This window comes from Myripristis murdjan, chromosome 14, assembly GCF_902150065.1.
Source record: "Myripristis murdjan chromosome 14, fMyrMur1.1, whole genome shotgun sequence".
Classification (NCBI taxonomy): domain Eukaryota; kingdom Metazoa; phylum Chordata; class Actinopteri; order Holocentriformes; family Holocentridae; genus Myripristis; species Myripristis murdjan.
Window position 1 is genome coordinate 12,577,672 of NC_043993.1, and position 21,421 is coordinate 12,599,092.

Here is a 21,421-nt window from a genome sequence, read left to right on the forward strand (position 1 = left end):
CATGAATATGCATGAATAAGGTAAGTGTTGTCAACTACATTTACTTTTGTAACAGCTAACGTTACAGCTTCTCTGTAGTTTCCTGCCAGTTAAAATCGAAGACGTGGTGCTACATGACGTATTCAGTGAATCAGAAACTATCCATTTGTTTGCTAGCTTTGTATGTCTGAGCGCAACGGTCCGCAGAACTGCCATCAGCCAGCTAGCTGCAGGGGGCGACTTCCCCGGGCTTTGACCTTAGTCTCCGGGGAAAACCGGTGTAAACTGATGACCCATACACAGGGTTGCAGTGGCCACACTGCCTACGTGTGTCGCACGGCTCTGGTGCGGCTCTCCTCTCCCCTCTAGCTTTCACGCGTGCCGCAGGCAGGAAAAACAGGGAGTACGTTATTTTGATGTAGTTTTCCCCCAAACCGACTTATCGATCACTGGCTAACAGCAGCACACTGGCTTAGCTTGTCTATTCAGAGAAGAGGTATCACTTCGGCTTATTTTTCAATCTGTGTTATCACAGGCATACTACTGCTCATTCATTGGTAGCTGAATTGTTAGGTCTGTTTGATTACTAAATTGCAAGTTAACTCTGATGGATAACTAGACATTAACAGAAACAATAATATTGTCAGCAGGTATAATCTGCCAGCCATAAAATTGATAGTGTTATCAATTATTATATAATATACATAAAAAAGATAAGACAAACAGAAAAATCTGTGATTGAATGAATATTGATCACAATACATTCTATGTATTTGAATTTGTCATGTACCCTTTTTTGAGTACAGTTTTAACTATTTTGTTGTTTTGATCTATTTTTAGGAGTTGAATGTAGGGTAAGGAGTGCAAGTTTTCACGCCCTGATCGAGAGGTCCTCTTCAAGCATTACAGACTTCGACATTGCCAAGGGGCGATTCTGGCCACTGCCATGCCTGTACACAGACTGCGTCTGCACTTTCAAGACAACTGGTGCACTGAAGTCCCATCTCACTAGAGCACACAAACAGGCCTCTAAACCTAAAGAGCATATCACTTTTTTCTGTGAACTGTGTGATTTCAAAGACCTTTGCACATCTGCTAAATATAGTAAATCTCTGTGACTGTAATGTTTAACCTTTAAAAGAAAATGTTGTTACATGAATGAAGTTGTTATAATTTGTGAGTTTTGGTGCTGGTTTGTCATGTTTTTGTTTTTTTTTTTCCCCTAAAGAGATAGAATATTTTAAATCATTGTGCAAAAAAGAAAGAGGTACTTGTACAATTATTGACAAAGCACTTAAAAAAAAAAAAAAAGTAAAATTATTGAGTCAGTCACAGCAAATGTTTTTCATTGTTATTAAAAAAGAGTTATGTGTTCTTGAGTGTTCTTGTCTGTTACTGAGAAGGGTCCAGCAGCAGCTTTCAGACTTAAGGCGGAATGCTCATATACAGCAGTCAGTTTTGTTGTAGTTATCCCAACTTAAAAGCATGCTTTTTTGTGTAAACCTGTTTATGTAAGTAAATTAAGCTAACTTAAAAATGTAAGGCAACCAGCTGCACATCCTTTTTGAGTTTACTGAACTTCTGGGCACCCAAGTTGCATTAACTGCAAATCTTGAGTTTAAATAAAAGTTAGCTCAACAAGACATATACAGTCCAGTGTACCTGTAATTATAATTTTACTGAACAAACAACTTCAAGTTGGCTAAACTTAAGAATTTAAGTAAAGTTAACCTATGTATGTTAGTACATCACAATAGTAATTTTGAGTTTTTTCAACTTGACATAACAGTTTGAGTAAACAAGCAGTCTAACTCACAAATTTAAGTTGTTTAAACTTTACAACCCCAGAAGTTGAAGAAACTCAAAAAGGCTGTGCAGCTGGTTGCCTTACATTTTTAAGTTTTCTCAACTTCAGATTTTTTACAGTGCACCATGACGGCACGAGTAGGCTAGTTCTGACTACACTAGCGCAACATTTGTGTGTTCAATAAATTAATGTGTCTCCCACTCAGCTATACACTCCTGCAGAGGAACTGGCCCTCTCTAACAGTGAGAGTCGACCCTTGATGGAGGTCTGCCCTCAGTTTGAGTTTCGTCAAAATCGTCACTTTGATTCAACTGATATTGATATTTCATTTTATAAACCATCTCACGCCTCGTGTTTATTCTGCCGGTTAAGACATTATTTCACTGGCACTTAAAGACAAAAACATTTGGCATCAACTCTCGTGGACTTTTCAGGGCAGACACCCTAAATACTAAATATGAGCAAACTAATGGAAACCTAAAGGAGCCCAGAGGCTGGTGTGTATTTTATCAGACTTTTCTTTAACCCTTTGAATTAAATTCCCCTCATTAATTTTCAAGAATATTTTTAAAATCACTACATCAGGCTACAAGATCAGTTTTTGGTTGGACAGTGTAGAGTCGTGAATAGGCTAGGTAAAAACTATAAAAGAAGAAGAAGAAAAGGAGAAGATGAAGAAGGGGTGCGGGGGGGGGTTAAGAGCAGGTTCGCACAACCCCCGTACGCTCCGCTTACGCAGAAGCATAATTCAGCCTTTAACGGGTCAAGACGACCCGAGCGTACGTGAGTCTTTTTCCCGGGGTCCCGTGGCGCACCCATGCATCGTCCTCGGCTCCAGCGCTCCCTCATGCCCCCGGACCCTCCGGCCTTGGCCCCGAACGCACCGCAGGACCCCGGGAAAAAGACTCGCGGACGCTCGGGTAGTTTTGAGCTTAAGGCTTTACGTTAAACGAATAATGAATAATTGCAGTGTTACCGTCAGTGCACATATCATTGTTCACATTTTGCGAATAAAGGCTGTTTATTTTATAATGTTCCAAAGGAGTGTAATATGGCCTCATTTCAGTAGGCTATTAACCTCAGTAGTAGCGGTTTTAGGCACGGGCGAAGCGGGCAGCCGCCCGGGGCGGCATATTTTCATGTCACGTGGGGGGCGGCATGAGCGCAAAAAAAAAAAAAAAAAAAAAAAAATCATCCTCGCTGCAAAGCAGTTTTCTATTACCGTATTCATCTGAATATAAGACAATATTTTTTCCACTGAAAATGCCCTGAAAAAACGCCCTCGTCTAATATTGGGGTCTAAGCAAATACACATGTATTGTGCTTGCATATAAACCAGTAGGTAGGCGCGCCTGATGCCGCAATTACCGGCGAATGGCCGCATTGCGCAGTCAATAATCAACCATGTTGTTTGTGTCATTGTCCGTTGTGCTGCAGCCGCGTATGAACAAAAGTTGATCTATAATGAGAGGATGGCAGTATGTGTGCGCCGCTCACCTGTCAGATCCGGCAGACCTGACCGGGTGGGCGCGGCACCTGTAAGCATCAAGCCGGCTGGCTTTTTTTTTATGCAAACAAGATTTTGTATTTTTCCAAAAAAAGGTATTTGTGCAGGTGTTGGTGCCCCTGCTTTGGGAGGGGCGCGTGTAGCCGCCAGAGGGGCACCGGTAGCGGCCGTTATCGCTTGGAAGTTCTTGCTCCGCGCGCCCGCGCGCGCGACTAGAACGGGAGGGCGCAAGGCAGTAATTTCGCCCAGGGCGGCAACATGGGCAGAACCGCCACTGCCTCTGAGTAAGCTACCCATTCTGTTCACATTTTGGGAATAAAGCCTCATTTTATTGTAACTTGATCATGTCCTCATTAATCATTGCATGACAATCTTTTGTTCAGTCAGGTTTGGCCTTGGATGGAAATGTAGCTGTTTGTATGTTTCAGTAATTTTGTGTTTCAGACTAGTCATGTAGGCTGTGACAAAATTATTGTTTAAACGTCCAAAATAGGACAGACATTTTTAGCTCGCGGCCCCTGGACACAGCTTATTTATTTATTTGTTTGTTTGTTTGTTTGTTTGTTTGTTTGTTTGTTTTGACGGGGTGGGGGTCCCTTATTTGTCTGCGTGACAGTTTGCAACCCTAGTTGGACCTTGAAAGCCTGGGGCCTTGCTGTGGTCCAGATCATTTTGACAACTGGAGGACTCCTTGCTATGGTCCATGGGCGTAGCGGACGCGGGACACATGGGGGACATTTCCCCGCACTTCCCGTATCTGTGCCCTCTGTCCCCAGCACTTTTACAGCCATTACAACCACTTAATTCATTTTTAACATGTTGTAAAGCGTTTTTCCGAGCCGCCTCTAAACACATCAAGAGTAGGGGGAGCTAACGGCAAACAAACACCGCTGACGTGTCATCAGAGACAGAGGTTGTGCTTCAAAAATGTTCAGGAAACCAGCCAAGAGGCAAAAAACTTTAGACGGTTTTTTCCAAACAAACCGTGTAAGTTGAGTAATGCTGTTACATGTAGATAATGTTTAGCTAAAACAGAGACATTCTATATTTTATACTGTATATTATTGCCTAGGACTTTGGCTAAAAGATGACAAATAGATGTCAATTTAGTTAGCTAAGCTTGCTAGTTATAAACCCACTCCTCCTTAATTTCTCCACAGAACATGTGCTCACTATTGTTGTGCACATATTTTTTTAATCTTTATACAATAGCAGGAGCAGGCTGAGGGAGGAGAAAGTGGGCCAGAGGCCAGCAGCAGGGATGGACATGAAGGGTCTTCACAGCAGGTGAGGAGAAATTATGAATTATATATAAGTCCTTATAATGTCTCTGTTATAACTGGCTGAGAGAAAATATCGATAACATAAAAGGGATTTTAAGGTTAAATTCTACTACTACTGTATTCCTAATTCTATTTCAAAATGTTGCTTTCCACACATTTTTTAATCTTTATTGCCACAATAGAAAGAGCAGGGTGAGAGAGGAGACAGTAGACCAGAGGCCAACAGGGATGATTATGCAGGGTCACAGGTAAGAAAAGAATAATGTTGATATGTTTATTGTTGTGTCACTTTCACCTGTCACTTCTTGCCATTAAATTCATTTATGTGGCTTATTACCCTGTTACCTTGTCACTTCCATTTAATTTTGGTGCTGATAATTTTAAACAGGAATGGTCTCTGTTGCATAGAAACAGATCAGCCTTTATCTTGTGATGGCCTTTGCAGCTTGGCGCTCACAGCAAATTCAGTCACGGGACATCTTGGTGTTAGGAGTTCTATGTTTTCCCCACTTGGGCAGTCTGACTTAAAGTGACTATCTACCGAGATGGCTTCTCCCTGTCTGCACCTAACAATAAACAACAACATAAATTTTAACATCTGTCAACATTTTATCTATGCTTGGAATGCTATTGGAACCCAGTGTTCCCATCCCATCCCATCCAAACATCCCAGTGTTTGTGTGTGGTTTTGATAGTGTATGTAGATCTGCAGTGGGAGAATACTGAAAATTGTCATTACAAAAATAGGATAGATACTCTATATATCTTTTGGTATTATACAAAAGGTGCAACCTCCTAATGGAATCCAGCCTTACTGCAAAACACACTGGCAGAACCGCAACTGGAGGACTCCTTGCTGCTCCTCTGTCAACAGCTGAGAGAGACAGTGGAGTGTCTTACAAGTCTGTGGTCTAAAATACAAGGTGTCCACAAAGTCTCTTTACAATTTAAAAAATCTATTACAAAAGCAATTGATGAGATATGTTAATCAGATTTGTTCTATGTACTCAGTGGTTATCAAAGTTTTTTATCACACTGGACATCAGCGACCTGAAGCAAAAGATCACTGATGCCATTGCCACCATTGATGAGGCTCTGCTACAGCGAACATGGCAAGAAATCAAGTACCGTCTTGATGTGCTTCATGCAGCTAATGGTGTCCATATGGAGTTGTATTAAATGAGGCAAAAGAACTTCAATATCTACTCCTCATTTTGTAATAATTGTCTATTCATTTGCTTTTGTAATAAATTTGTTAAATTGTAAAGAGACTTTATGGACACCCTGTGCTACAAGATAATATGGGAAATGGACTTGTGGGGTTGATTGTGAGAGTTTTATTGAAGGCTGTCATACAGAGATGTTGGTAATGCTGAAATCATTGAAATTTGAGAAGTTCAAAACATTTTGGTGTGTACAGGCCAACACATGCTGCACAATGGTCACACTGTTTGTCTGTTTTGCAATGCACCACAAACCAAAAACAGTTTTGCATGAGGGAGTGATTATCTGCCAAAAACGTATAAAAACAAGGGTCTCAGTTCTGCTAAGCTGCACTTGTAGAGTACAGTGTATCAGCTGCAAGGACTCTCTTTACAGGTAAATATTTTATTTTCACATCACTTTTCTGAAATACTACTGAACTTTAATAAGAGATTTAAAATGTGCTGTATTTTTTTAACACTTTTGAGAAATTTTGAGTGTTGTGGTGTTTGTGCTATACTTGTTCCTCAGGCACTACCATTATTTCGCAAAATGCCTTCCACTTGTGTTACGATGGTAAATTCCCTTTATGAACCTGGTGGTGTAGGCAGCCCTTCCAACCCAGAGAAATTTCAAGGCCAAGACTATGAGCAACTCAAGGAATCTCTTCTCAGCAAGGGGGAATTATTTACGGATGATGCTTTCCCAGCAAATCTTGATTCTCTGGGCGAAATAGAGGGTCTAACTGCTGAGCAGTTGACAGAGGTGGAGTGGCATAGACCCGGGGTAGGCACTGTCCAAGTCAATCCAATTTCTCTACGCATGGCAATATTGAAATTAACACACGATTGGGGAAAACAACTTGATTAAGTTGCCAAATGTCTCTCTCTGTTTATAGGAACTGGGAAATGTTGATCCTTCCTTTGTTGTTGATGGGGCTTCAAGGTTTGACTTCAAACAAGGAGATATTGGTAACTTTAAACTTTATATTTAATCCATCCAAACCGATTACATTCAATCCTCATTATAATTTGGTAATACAGTCTGTGCTTCACTGTAGTCTCATAGCCCAAGTAGGAAATTCTGCTCAGATTTTTTTTTTACAGTGTCAATATTGGAAGAATGCCTTCACTCAAACATAAAACAAACTATCTACCATCCTCATGTCTGCCTCCAGGCAACTGCTGGCTTCTTTCATCTTTTGGCTCGCTGACACTTCGGAAATCATTAATGGCACAAGTGGTGCCTTTAGACCAGAACTTCAAGGATGGCTATGCTGGAATATTTCACTTCAGGGTAAAATAATCTTTGCCTGATGTACTGTTCTAAAAGAAAACCAGTGTCCCTGTTTGGATTGTTTTCAAAGATAAACAAAGTGATTGTAATGAATCAGAACTATAGATGTGAGTGTTCCCATTGCAATGTCTCCTCTACCTTTGGAAGTTCTGGAGATTTGGAAAGTGGGTGGATGTTGTCGTCGATGATCTGCTGCCGACACGCAACATGCTGCCAGTGTCAGTTTCCTCCAGATCTGGGACTGAGTTCTGGGCCCCCCTGCTGGAGAAAGCTTATGCCAAGTATGTGATCATTACTGAACCCTTTACTATCTCCTTGTGGAATGCCACATTCATTCATTTGTTCGTTCACATATTTTATGTCACTGACATTCCAATCACTCTAAATGCCAAAACAAATGCACACAAATGTTGAACATCTCCCCAGCTTTCTGTTACACCCAAAGACATTTCCTGTTACAAAAAAATAAATTTAATTGGTTTCTTGATCCTGCAAACACACTCTCAGGATTTGAAATAAAGACTCTCAAAATAATTTGCCTAAATGTCAGATCTGGATCACCAAAACTGAATAAATTGTTCTTCTGCACAAGGCCCATCTTTTGACCAAGCATGGTGGATATCTGTTCATAGGTTTTTGATGTATCCTGAGGAATGACAGACGAACTGAAAGAGCAACAACATAATATCCATGGTTGTGAAAATGAAATATGATTCACAAGTATTAATGCTGCTGGTTTTTTATTTGAATCATCCTGCCAGGACAAAGCAAATGACGACAATCCCAATTATGCATTACCTTCTATAGGTAAACCTGCAGAGAACCAATTCCATTTTAGACGTGTGTATCTGAGGTCAACAATGCCCTGAAACTTTTGGACACTAAGAAATCAGCTGGCCCTGATGAGATGGACCCATTTTTTATAAAGTTAGCGGCAGACTTCGTAGCTGAACCTCTGACTTTTATTTTTAATCTCAGTCTTTCTCACAATGAGATTCCTAAAGTCTGGAAATCCACCTTCGTTCTTCCCATGTTGAAAGGTGGAGAATCCTCTAACTTAAACAACTACAGGCCAATTTCCAAACTGCATTTTATCAAAGGTTTTTGAAAAGCTTGTCAGTGACCAACTTAAAGAGTTCCTAGATTCTAATGACATTCTATCTACATTTCGGTCAGGCTTTAGGAAACAGCACAGCACTGTTAGTGCTGCTCTAAAAGTGACTAATGACATTATTGATGCTATAGACAGCAAAAAGGTCTGCTGCACTGTTCATTGACCTATCAAAAGCGTTTGATACAGTCGATCACAATATCTTAATCAATAAGCTCCTCCACATTGGCATTTCAAAACAAGCAACTTCCTGGTTTAACAACTGCTTATCTGCTACAACAGTGTTTCCCAAATACTGGGTCGCGACCCACATGTGGGTCACATGAGATTTTATTTGGGTCGCCAAATAAATTTGTAGTACCGTATTGATCTGAATATAAGACGATATTTTTCCCATTGAAAATGCCCTGAAAAAACGCCTGCATACTTGCATATGTTCCGTGCTTGAATACAGCACACTTCGCCCGCTCTGGCACGGTTGGAAGGGGTGTGCTCCAGCACGGTACTGGTGTTCATGCACGAGCACATGCACGGTCACGCACGCAGCGCGTGAACATGGATACAACGTAAATCATGCAACTTTCCTCCTGCCTCCGCAAAATCGTTTAATGCGCGGCTCGATTACCGGCGAATGGCCGCGTTGCGCAATCAATAATCAACCATTTTGTCTGTGTCGCTGTCCATGGTGCTGCTGCAACCGCGTATAAACAAAAGTTGATTTATGATGAAAGGTATATATGGCAGTCTGTGTGCGCCGCGCACCTGTCAGAACCAGCAGACCTGGCCGGGTGGGTGCGGTGCCTCGGTCGGCACCTGCCGGCATCAGGTGGGCCGGCCGGTGTGCGCCGCCACCCGGTTGAATGTAGCAGCCAGCTGACATGCCGCTCCAGCTGTCAGTTGGACGCTCTCTGACGTTACCTCCGAAACTGTTAAGGTAAATAAACATCCCTTAACCCTGGCCCTGAGTGCAATGTGAGACGGTGGCGGTCTCAGAAAGAAGAGCTAAAAAAAAAAAAAAAAAAATGCCCACAGCCAGAGAAGGACTTTTCGTGGTCCAAAAACTGGTCGATTCAACGAGACTGACAGGAGGGTGTGCGATTTTGTGAATGAGAAACGTAGTGAAGGACTGCCCGTTACGAGGGCTGTGATGCAGCAAAAAGCACCTGAAGTTGCCACAGCTCAACATACTCCGCACTGAGTTTAAAGCTAGCATGGGCTGGTGTCACAGAATGTCCATATAAAAAGTATATTTCCAAAAAAGGGTCTTGAAAAAGAGGGGTCGTCTTAAAATCGGGGTCGTCTTATATTCAGATCAATACGGTATTTCTTCTATGTCCAGTCTAGCCTATTTAAGATCTATATCTGCAGTATACCTTTTAGCCACATGAGGGAGCTCGTTATTTTTTTAATTATTTTTTTTTTAAAACCATACTCGCACTTTCCGCTCAGATCACCAATAGTGTGTTTCCGCCATATTTTCGCCGTAATTCGCCAGCCACAATGGATGCTTGGCTGATCAAAAAGAGAGCCCCGGATAAAGACACTACTACCCAACAAGAGAACAATCTATATCTTTTTGAGATGGCTGTTTTACCTATTCAAGATGAAGTGATGTGGAAATGGCACTAAAAATGGCCAGAAATGGCAATTTATGTACAAGTTTGCTCTTGTGATTTATAGATAAAGCCTACATTGTGATTTGGGTCGCAGTGGTTTGTCATTTTTAAAAAATGGGTCCCCAGAAAAAAAGTTTGGGAAACACTGTGCTAGAACGCAATGTGTCCAGCTTGAAGGGTCTAAATCATACTTTCTTACTGTATCAAAAGGGGTGCCACAAGGTTCTGTGCTAGGGCCCTTGTTGTTTTCAATCTATGTCAATGATCTCTGCCAGAATCTCCCAAACGCTATGTATCATCTTTATGCTGATGACACTATAATTTATTGCTGTGCATCATCTGCTCAAAGTGCCTTTGAATCTTTACAGACAGCTTTTGATGTTGTTCAGTTCTGCTTGCAGAAGCTTAAGTTGGTTCTAAATGCAGATAAGTCAAAGGTCATGCTATTCTCCAGCACTAGGTCACTATCTATTCCCCCAGACCTTGTGACGTTCCAAGGAAATGTCATTGAGCTAGTCCCAAATTATAAGTATCTTGGCTTCATCATTGATAGCCAACTGTCCTTCAAGGCTCATATAGCCAGCCTGGTCACTAAGCTCAAGATCAAGCTAGGTTTCTATTTTAGAAACAAGTCTTGCTTTTCCTTGCCTTTACTTGATTATGGGGACATACTGTATATGAACGCCTCTGCCCAATGTTTGCGTTCTCTCAATACTGTGTACCATTGTGCATTAATATTTGTAACCAGTTGTAAACAGCTCACCCACCACTGTACCCTGTATGCCAAATCAGGCTGGCCATCTCTGTCTGTACGCAGGCGAACATGCTGGTTGAGCTTTATTTACAAATCTCTTTTGGGCCTGGTTCCTAGTTATCTAAGCGTTTTCCTCCAAAGAAGCCAGAGCCATTATGGTCTGCGCTCCCACGAAGTACTAAAACTGATTGTTCTAAAAGTAAAAACGGTGAAAGGCAAAACGGCATTTAAATACGCTGCCCCTGCAGATTGGAACACCCTCCAAACTAGTGCTGCGCGGTATACACGGTATGACGATAGAAACGATATAAATTGAGCCACGGTAGAGATTTGTGCTCTACCGTGGTATCGGCAACTTATCGATCACGGAATTGTTCTAGGCCCCTCGCAGCGCCACCTACTGGACTGGACGACTGTAAAACTGCACCGCGGTCCTGGACCTGCAGTTCTAGGCCCCTCGTTTTTCCGCAACAGTGCCACCTATTTCATCGGAGACAAGTAATGACAGACGATCGGAGTGCAAGGATTCAACGTGGATTCAAGTTATGGAATGGCCTTAGTGATGATTTAAAATTGTGTAGCTCTCTGATGAGGTTCAAAAAAATATTGAAAAGTAGAATAATAAAGCATTACAATGTAAACTGACTGCAATGTGAAATTAACCCTTGTATACCCTAAGGAAAAGTTCCGAATCCCACCCTTTGACCAAAAAATGGTCAAGCATCTACCCTTTCATAAAATTATGATTTTTTAAAATCAATTTTTCCAGGGTTTTTCGTTCCATTGTATTTATTAAAATGTTTTTAATTATTTTAAATCATTATTTAATCAAATATTAACCCTTTACATGCCTGTTTGTATCATATACTACTAATTAAAATTTGTGGAAAAAAACATATACTGAAACTTTGTCAACATACTAACAGGTAATGAGATTATTTTACTATTATTATCCCAGTGTGACGTGGGTTGCCCATCACCCACAATATTAACTTTGGTGCATTATTTATTTATTTATTTATTTATTTATTGCGAGAAATGAAGTGGCGACTGTGAAACAAACTCTGTGGTCTGTTCGCTGCTTTCAGTGCTGGTGTGAGGAGAAGAAAGAGACTGTTGATTTTCACCGATCTCAGCGTCTGTGTTGCTTGGCAACCATTCTGCCCACTTTCTTGCTGGATTGCACGCTATTGCTTGGTGGAAGAGTAAATACTTCGCAATTTCAGCAATAAGCCCCGAGAAGCAGTGGGTTACAGTGATTTCACAGTGGCTGAGGAGCGTTTTACCGTTGTAAAATCACTGTAACCCACTGCTTCAAGGGACTTACTGCTTTTATAAAACGGTTACCCTCCATATAGCCCATAAAATAATCACACAAGAAAAAAAAATCAATAATTTATTGGTAATAATGCCACAATAAAATTGAGAACTACTCATTCTTCCACCAAGCAAGATAGAGTGGACAGAACGGTTGCCAAGCAACACAGACGCTAAGATAGCTTGAAAAAGCGGCATATATACCAGCAGTTAAATTATCAACAACAAACGTCAAATTGATTTTGCCAGGCCTAGGCCTACAACATAATGTTTATCTGGTGCGTTTGCATATCTCCGAGATGGCTCTGATTCCAATGAACAAGCCAATAATGACATCCATATCCTTATTTATGCTGTTTAATTGGCATTGTAGTAAACTGTCAAGCAACTCCGTACAGTTGTATAGCAACTACAAAGCAACTGCAGAGAAAAATGTCTGGCTACGCCCATGAAAAAAGCCGTTAGAATCACAAGATCCCTGGCCTGTTTCCCCGGCTTGTCCATGCGCGTGCACGCAAGACAGTGCATACACGCAAATGTGCGTGCACGCACGGCTTTGCATGAGTGTGCCTGTACACATAAGAGCAATGAAAAAAAGTCAGGGGAATGACACAGGCTCCTGTTCCTGCTCCTGTTGTGCATATGCGTGCATGCAAAAACATATTGAGGTGTAACAAACCTTTAATCAATTGTTAGTATGTAGTATTTTGGTGTGATAAACGTTAAACCAGTGCAGTATTGGGGTACAATAAACATTTAAACTGTTAGAATTGAAGCTGTAATAAACCTTCAAAGCTTCTCCTTTACTGATCCCCGAGGGAAATTCTTGCAGTTTTGCAGTCATCCAGTAGGTGGCGCTGTCGCGGAAAAACGAGGGGTCTAGAACCACGGTTCTCAAAGTGGGGTCCGCGGATCCCTGGGGGTCCGCAACGCATAGCCAGGGGGTCCGCGAAAAAATTCATGGAAATGTATTTTTTTTATTATTCATTTTTTGAAAACTTTTTTGGGGAGAGGGGCGTTAAACTGTGAAATAAACACTGTGTTCGTTTTTAAGTGTCTCCCATGATGATTTGGGGAGCTTACTTATGTGATTACACATCAGGCAATCTGGTATGACACCTCACAGGCACTCGCACGGCTTCACTAATAACAGCAACAACAAAGACTCAAGTCCGTCAGTGTCTAGTCAATGCTTCTGGTACAAAAAGGGTTAACAGCCGGTCTCTGCTAGAAGTCCCGTCTCTAACCTAATATCGCTCATCGATTGGCTCTGCCGTTTCTTGCTAATGTGTGATTAGCCGTCCCCGCTATCACTCCATGTGGTTGTAAAAAGCACCGGAGGACGCGCACAGCAGAGTTTGTTTGGCTGGTTGGCCAGCGGCTACGCACACGAACTGTTTTCATCACTGTTTATTTTGTCAGGTGGCAGTTAGAACAATAGTTCAGCATGCTTCTTTGACATGAGAGCTTTTATCAGGCACACTGGCCTGTTGTCTCTAGGGAAGCAGGAATTATCCATTTTTACTAACCATGTTTTAAAATGTCAAACTTATAGAACTGTAGAGCCTCAACAACAGATTTTTTTTTTTTTTTTTTTTTTTTTTCAAATAAGAGCAAGGCAATGGACACTAATCTGTTTGTATTTAGGTAGTGTCAAACATTTATTTTATTTATGTTTCTGTATGGTATTGTTGATGTACAGTATGCTTGTCTTTCTTTAGTTGCCTTTAACTTACAACATTACAGAATTATTAAATACTTGTAGTCAGTGTAGATATTCATATATGCAGTATAAACATTAATGTCAATCCCTTACTAATTTTTATTTTTTCTGATTATGATCGTTTGCTTGTTTATTTGATCAGCTCTACATGACATGAAATTGCAGTCATAAATGCAAAAAACATCAATTTTCAGGGGTGCCGCCTTGGAGCACTTTTATGTCCCCACCCAACCAAACCTACGCCCTTGGGTGAGGCTATGTGCTAATGCTGCTAATCAACTAGCTAAGAGTACAAATGTGTTATAAGTATTATGCTTATCAGTGTTGCGAGTGTCAGGGGGTCCCCGGAAAATCTTGACCCCTCCAGGGGGTCCCTGGGCCAAAAAAGTTTGAGAACCCCTGGCCTAGAACTGCGGGTCCTGTACTGCGGGTCCAGTCCAGTAGGTGGCGCTCTCCTTTACTGATCCCCGAGGGAAATTCTTGCAGTTTTGCAGTCATCCAGTAGGTGCCGCTGTTGCGGGAAAACGAGGGGCCTAGAACTGCGGGTCCAGTCCAGTAGGTGTCGCTGCGAGGGGCCTAGAACTGCGGGTCCCAAAACTGCGGGCCTGAATCTGCAGTCTCCGGGTCTGCAGACATATACTATTGGGGCTACAGCAGCGCACTGACATAGATTGTTAAGCAAAGTGAAGAGGTCCCACTCTGCTGTAGTTTCACTGGCTAACAGCAGCACACTGGCTTAGCTTGTCTATTTAGAGAAGAGGTATCACTTCGGCTTATTTTTCACATTCAATCTGTGTTATCACAGGCATACTCCTGCTCATTCATTGGTTGTTGAATTGTTAGGTCTGTTTGATAAGTAATTTGCATTTTTAAAACAAATAATAATTTAACATATTGTTAAATTATTGGAGTCAAGCTTACTGGTAAACATCAACTCCTGCAAGATAATTTATTATGTTCTACAACTCATAATACTACATACCGAGTGTTTGAGCAACGTATCTCCTCTGTGCTACAAAAGATTCGTCGTAACCCCCCAAAGTCCTCTAGTCCAAAATTTTGCACTGTGGAGTAGAGGAACCAAAGTTCAGTGTTTATGTTTGCAGCTAATTTTAAATATTAAACCAAATGTTCTGTGACACTTTTTGCACAAGAGAACTGTTTACAATATTCACTTTATTTTTGTGAGAATTTTTGTACTTCTAAATCTGTACCTCTCTTGTTCTTTGGACAATAAATGCTCAAAAAATTAGATTATATCTTTGTTTTTTTGTTGTTGTTATTGTTTTTTAAAACAATTTAGCCTTGCAAAGGGTCTAAAAAACCCATTTAGAAACACTTCCATGATAAGTTTTACACTGCAACATTTATACCGCGATATATACCGTTACCGTGAGGGATGCAATTTATACCGTGATATGAATTTTTGGTCATATCGCCCAGCACTACTCCAAACTACCCTGAAGCTTCCAGATTTAGTTTCTTTCAGTGCCTTTAAGGACACCCTTCAGGATGTGGAGCGTGAACTTTGTGGGAAATGCTCCTGTCCTTGACCTCATCTGCTTCCTACTACATTGAAGCCTTGTAATTGTTTTCTGTTTGTTTTGTTTTTCCATGTCTCGGAACATGTTTGGTCATATGTTCAGTGTGCTGCCCTCTTGGCCAGGTCACTCTTGAAAAAGAGATTGCATTTTATCTCAATGAGTTTTATTTGGTTAAATAAAGGATAAATAAATAAAATTCCTTTTTACCTCAAAAGTTCAGAATCAGCACCACTAAATTCACAGATGCCCATTTCCCTATTTGCTTCAGGGTGTGTGGCTCCTATGGAGACATGATTGCTGGAAATCCATCGGAGGCCTTCATGGATTTCAGCGGCAGGGTGCACATGACCTACAAACTCACCGAGCAGCCCAGTGACCTGTGGGACGTGATGACCAGAGCCACCAAGGCCAAAACTATGATGGGATGTGCCACGTATGGACAGGTAAGGGCTCGGCCATGCTTCATATTTCCTTATGGCAGGAGAAAGGCTTTAAAAGAGCCATACAGTTGGTGACAAAAAGAAACAAACAAACAAAAAATTCTTTATCTGTTTCAGGAGAAAGGAAAACCAGGAGAAGAGGCTGGTCTGGTGAGCGGGCATATCTACGCTGTGACAGGAGTCAAACAGGTGTGTGTGTGTGTGTGTGTGTGTGTGTGTGTGTGTGTGTGTGTACAATCATGTATATCTGTTAATGCCTTTTCAACTATTTTAAGGCCTCAGGGAATTGAGAATGCATTGCTGTATGTTATGTAATACATTTTTAAAAAGTTATTCCCTCTTTCATGCTTCTCCTGGTATGCGTATAACTTCATTATTGTCTTCACCTCTCTATAAATATATTCTGACACTAGACAGAAGTACAGCTGTTGTATTTTTTTTTTTTTTTTTTTTTAACTCCGGGGTTGTCAGTGAGTGAATTGTCCTGCTTGAAACCCACAAGGTTTCATGACATTTTATGTTCTGTGGTTCCATCTTGTGGAGTTTTTGATGCACTGTATCTGCATTTTTATCACCTAGATTTATCACTTTTATTTTTTTCGGTGTGTATTGTTTCCATGTAATGGCCCGACTAGGCAGCAGTACATTGGTGCAATGAATTTACTCAGTTCCTGCCATGTAAAATAAATGCATTTTAATTTTTATGATGATACAGAACATCTTGGACATTTATTTATTTATTTATTGGCTGTTTTTGCTGGAAATTACAGGTTTTGAGTAAAGGGGCGAAGGTGAATCTGGTGAGAATCTGGAACCCGTGGGGTGAGAAGGAGTGGAATGGAGACTGGAGCGACAAGTAAGAAACAGTGCCGCCCTAACATGATGAATCTCATCCCTCACTGTTATCTGCATGTAGATGACAGCGCAGGTTCTTGTCCACAACAATCCTTTAGGCAACAAAGTGTTGCTGATGTATGAACGAACATGGGAGTGGTTTTGAAACGTACTCTGTCTTACAGATCAGAGTTGTGGGAAACTGTTAGCTCTGACGTCCGTGACCAGTGCCTCAAAGTGCGCAATGATGGAGAATTCTGGTAATGTCATCCAAGAAGGAAATGGGGAAAAACCCCTCAAAACTTAAATTCTCTAAATAATTATGGTGTTGTTATATCATGACTCATCAATTTGTGGGTTGGTACTCTTTGCAGCTTCATTCGAAGGCTTGTCAGTGATTTCTGTCTGTCTGTCTCTCTCTTTCAGGATGACTCTTGAGGATTACTGTGTCTATTATGAAGACATGGCCATCTGTTGTGACAGCCCCAACTTCCTGGATGATGATGCTGCCTGCCAGTGGAAGTGCTCAATGAAGGAAGGTTGTTGGGAAGCAGGGAAAACTGCTGCAGGCTCTGACAGAACTTCAGGTGAGCCTTCTGCTGTTTATGCTTGCGAGTCTGTGACCTTTTGTTTTGTATTTTTCAGAAAGCAAAGCATATGGCATTCTCTGTAACCCCCAATTACAAAGCAGAGTATAATTGGGCAGCTTCAGGGATTGAGGTGGTTTGAGCACAAAGACAAAACGAGTGTCTGACAGTTATATAACCACTGCTTACATGTCCCCCATCCTTTTCCCCAGAGGAGTTTTGGAAAAATCCCCAGTTCCGCATCAGAGTGAAGGCAGTGGAAGGAGAGAGCCAAGGAAGCAAGAACATCTTAGTGTCTCTCATGCAGAAATCTGATGAAGAAAAGCGCAGCAAAGTGAAATATCACGCCATTGGCTTCATGATCTATGAGGTTCCACCAGAGGTAATTGAAATTGTTGCCACATTCATATTTTACCACAGAAACCTACATCATTTATGTATGTATGTCTGTATGTATGTACGTATGTATTTATTTATTTATTTATTTTTTAATTTTTTCTTTATTTATTTATCTGGATCCCCATTAGTCACTACCAAGGTAGCAACTAATCTTCCTGGGGTCCACACAACTAAACATAAAACAAAAAATGACATCATAATGCAACAAAAACAAAAAACAAAACCAATGAATCAACAACAATAAATCTTTCTGTAACGATAATTGAAACAATGACAAAGTACCCATCCTCCACCAAGAAATAATCAATATATGATCAAAACATTTGATACAGCTCAATAATAATATAATGCCAGTGTGTTTACAATTGTTTATGGTGACGGAGACAATAAAATGACCCCAAAAATGTTCCTTGTTAACGATCATATAGTCAGACCTTATGTAGCATTGTTTTTGAGAGTTTTTGATTGCAAGCTGCTGTAAAAAGCAAAATTTCTCATTTTTTGCTCCTTGCAGGCACCAAAGGGGCAGCTCACCGCTTCACTGATGGGAGACGGCTCCCCTCTTGAAGTCAGTACGTTCTATTATAAGAGGGAGATCGTTGAGCTCCACAGCTTGCAGCCAGGAGAGTATGTGATCATTCCCTGCACATTCAAACCCGAGAAGACTTCAAGCTTCATCCTCACAATTTACTCCAAGGCAGAGGCCGAGCTGGAGTGAAGACAAAATTACCTGCAATACAGCCAAACTGAAAATAATCCGCATTCTCTTCTTTTGCATGTGCTATGATAATGGTTGTAAACCCAAAAAAATGGAGTTGTGCTTTGGTTATGCAAGCAAGCTTACTGTAAAAGGGAACTGTGCCTCGGGGCTTCTGATTGGAGTACATGTCGTCTTTCCTGTTCATCTTCACCGCATGCAAAAATTAAATACTCAGGGTAGCCGGATGAAAAATTAGAATTATGCATGTCTTGTTGAATTGCAATCACTGCTTCGCCTACTCTGTACCTCTACTCATAATTCACATAATTAAAATATATGGTTTTAAACTTTCTTTTGCTTTGTGAGGCCTGTCAAGACAAATATATGTCTACATGATGAAAGCTGTCTTTGTGAATGCGCAGAACGTCAGACTGAGACACCAATTTTCCCTTTTTGTCCTTACTTGGTTATCTGATGAAGTGTACAGATCACAAACATTCATTACTTCCTTACTTCATTTATTGCTAGTATTAGAAATGTTTCCTTTTATAGCCTGAAATCATCTTCAACATCACTAATGAACTTTCCCCTCCAGCCGCTCACATAACACACCCAGTAGCCTAAAGGGCTACTGGGTCTTACCAGCAGACTTAAGATTTTGAAAAGACAGCCATTCCACTTTAGGCAACTGCTGTATTAAAAAATATATATTTCTGCCATTTTCTGGTTGCTTGTGATTTGATTTCATGGCTTTTTTTCCCACAAAATGCAATATACAGTAATTACGAAAGGACAAATTGTAATTTCAAAAGCTGGCATATTCACCATGTTAAGCAGTGAATGCTGATGCAAAATCCTTGAAGTAAAGTGGTTATTTATTCAGCATCATCAACATATCTTTTGATTCCGCTTCAGGTACCATCTTGTCATGAAAATTTGCATAATCTGATCTGCTGTAATGCTGACATCCTGTCTAAGAGGAATTTTTCCAGGGGCCAACTGTTGATTAGGCAATGTCACGAAAAATGTGTTTTGCATAATAGTGCTCATCAAAACAAGAAATGACATGTCAGAATTTATTGAAAAAGGAGATATTACTCCCTTAGCAGGTGTGCACATAACACTGGTCTTAAATGCTGTCACATTACACCCAGAAGAAGAAAAAAAAACAGTCGCCTGAAACTGCCACAGGTGGTGGAAAGCTGCAGCAATGACTTGTAATTTGCATATTTTGAAACCCAGTGTACAGTGCATTCATAAAGTATTCAGACCCCCTTCACTTTTTTCACTTTTGTTATGTTGCAGCCTGATGCTACAGTTGTTTAAATTCATTTTTTCTCTCATTAATCTACACTCAGTACCCCATAATGACAAAGTGAAAACAGAATTGTTGAAATTTTTGCAACAACACTTGAAATTTAGCTCAGGTGCCTCCCATTTCTCTTGATTGTTGCTGAGATGTTTCGACACCTTGATTAGAGTCCACTTGTGGCAAATTCCTGTGTGGAGAAGCTCCAGAAAGAAAGCTCCAGAAGGACAACCATCACTGCAGCCTCCACCGATCTGGGCTTTATGGCATAGTGGCTGGACGGAAGCCTCTCCTCAGTGCAAAACACATGAAAGCCCTCTTGGAGTTTGCAGAGAAGCACCTGAAGGACTCTCAAACTGTGAGAAACAAGATTCTCTGGTCTGATGAAACCAAGATTGAACTGTTTGGCCTCAATTCCAAACGTTAGGTCTGGAAGAAACCAGGCAGCGCTCATCACCAGGCCAATCCCTACAGTGAAGCATGGTGGTGGCAGCCTCATGCTGTGGGGGTGTTTTTCAGCAGCAGGGACTGGGAGACTGGTCAGGGTTGAAGGAAAGCTGAATGAAGCAAAGTTCAGAGATATCCTCAATGAAAACCTGTTCCACAGCACCCAGGACCTCAGACTGGGCCAAAGGTTCACCTTCCAACATGACAATGACCCTAAGCACACAGCCAAGACAACACAGGAGTGGCTTAGTGACAACTCTGTGAATGTCCTAGAGCGGCCCAGCCAGAGCCCTGACTTGAACCCTATCAAACATCTCTGGGGAGACCTGAAAATGGCTGTCCACCGACAGTCCCCATCCAACCTGACTGAGCTTGAGATTTGCACAGAAGAATGGCATAAAATCCCCAGATCCAGGTGTGCAAAGCTTGTTGCGTCATACCCAAAAAGACTCAAAGCTGAAATTGCTGCAAAAAAGTGCTTCAAGTAAGTACCTAAGGGTCTGAATACTTATGTCAATGTGATAGTTCAGTTTTTCCTTTTTAATAAATTTACAAAAATTTCTACAATTTTGTTTTCACTTTGTCATTATGCTGTACTGAGTGTAGATTAATGAGAGAAAAATTAAATTTAAACGATTGTAGCATCAGGCTGCAACATAACAAAAGTAAAAAAAGTGAAGGGTGAATACTTTCTGAATGTACTGTATACTTTGCAAATGGGTGGGATGCTCGTGTCCGCCCTGCCTCTGGATTCTGGCTGGACAGCTACCAGAATACAATGCACGCAGGCTACTTAAACAATGAATAGAAAGCAGTGAAAATTTGACCCAGTGTGAATGTAACATGATGTTAATGAATGGTAGACCTACAGGGAGGATTTGTCCAAAGGCAGGTTCTCAGTCTCAGACCCCTGCTGTAGAGAATGGAGCCCCTAAAACTCAGTTTTATTACAGTTACTGACTTTTAGGAACTGTGAGTGTTGATGGGTGATGAAGATAGCACTCAAGAATAATACTAAGTAAGACAATTCCCTTTTTTTTTAACTGGGTTTGATATTCCTTTAAGAGCTACATGTGCATACCTGTGCACCTGTGGTAGGGTTGCAGGTGTCAGATTTAGAGTGTTTGGCCTTCCTCAAGATGATGAGTGGGTTGCTGGAAAAGGCTGGTGGATTTTGTGAACAGTGCCCTTGGATTGATATACAGGTTGTCACCCTCATTTTCAAACTAGAGGACCTGAGGGTTTGTTCCAGTAAATGTAGAATCACACTGCTCAGTTTCCTTGGGAAATTGCCTCTTCTATTCTGGTTTGTGGGTGTGGGAAAGGCTTGCAGCAACAGCAGCGAGGCAACTCTGGGGAACATAAGATATGTCATGCTGCAAGACATTCAGTCTTTATACTCAGAGCAAGAGCTGTGCTTGCATTATTGGGCATTATTGAGTATTGGGCCAAGCAAGTTCGGGGTGCTTCCGGGGTTGTTCCCTCTCCTGTTTGTGTCTTGGACAGGACAGCCAAGATCTGAGGCATGTCCACTTCAGAGACATTAGGATCATCTTTGCTTCATT

The 21,421-nt window shown here is 41.2% G+C and overlaps 1 protein-coding gene across 3 annotated transcripts; it reads left to right on the top strand.

Moving 5' to 3' along the window:
- The first annotated feature begins 2,603 nt into the window (after positions 1 to 2,603).
- LOC115372087 (calpain-1 catalytic subunit-like) lies at positions 2,604 to 18,722 on the top strand. 3 transcript variants are annotated; one of them, XM_030069806.1, is made up of 15 exons: positions 2,604 to 2,706; positions 4,506 to 4,580; positions 4,759 to 4,824; positions 6,064 to 6,175; positions 6,311 to 6,565; positions 6,678 to 6,750; positions 6,957 to 7,075; positions 7,223 to 7,356; positions 15,409 to 15,583; positions 15,698 to 15,769; positions 16,351 to 16,436; positions 16,600 to 16,674; positions 16,841 to 17,001; positions 17,214 to 17,383; positions 17,915 to 18,722. In XM_030069806.1, exons 5-15 carry the CDS (start codon positions 6,332 to 6,334, stop codon positions 18,116 to 18,118), a joined length of 1,503 nt encoding a protein of 500 aa, XP_029925666.1. In that variant the 5' UTR covers positions 2,604 to 2,706; positions 4,506 to 4,580; positions 4,759 to 4,824; positions 6,064 to 6,175; positions 6,311 to 6,331; the 3' UTR covers positions 18,119 to 18,722. The 3 variants fall into 3 exon arrangements, with proteins under 3 accessions (XP_029925666.1, XP_029925665.1, XP_029925664.1); XM_030069805.1 differs by lacking the exon at positions 6,064 to 6,175 and having other exon boundaries at positions 2,610 to 2,706; XM_030069804.1 differs by lacking the exons at positions 2,604 to 2,706; positions 6,064 to 6,175 and adding an exon at positions 4,197 to 4,280.
- Positions 18,723 to 21,421: the final 2,699 nt, after the last annotated feature.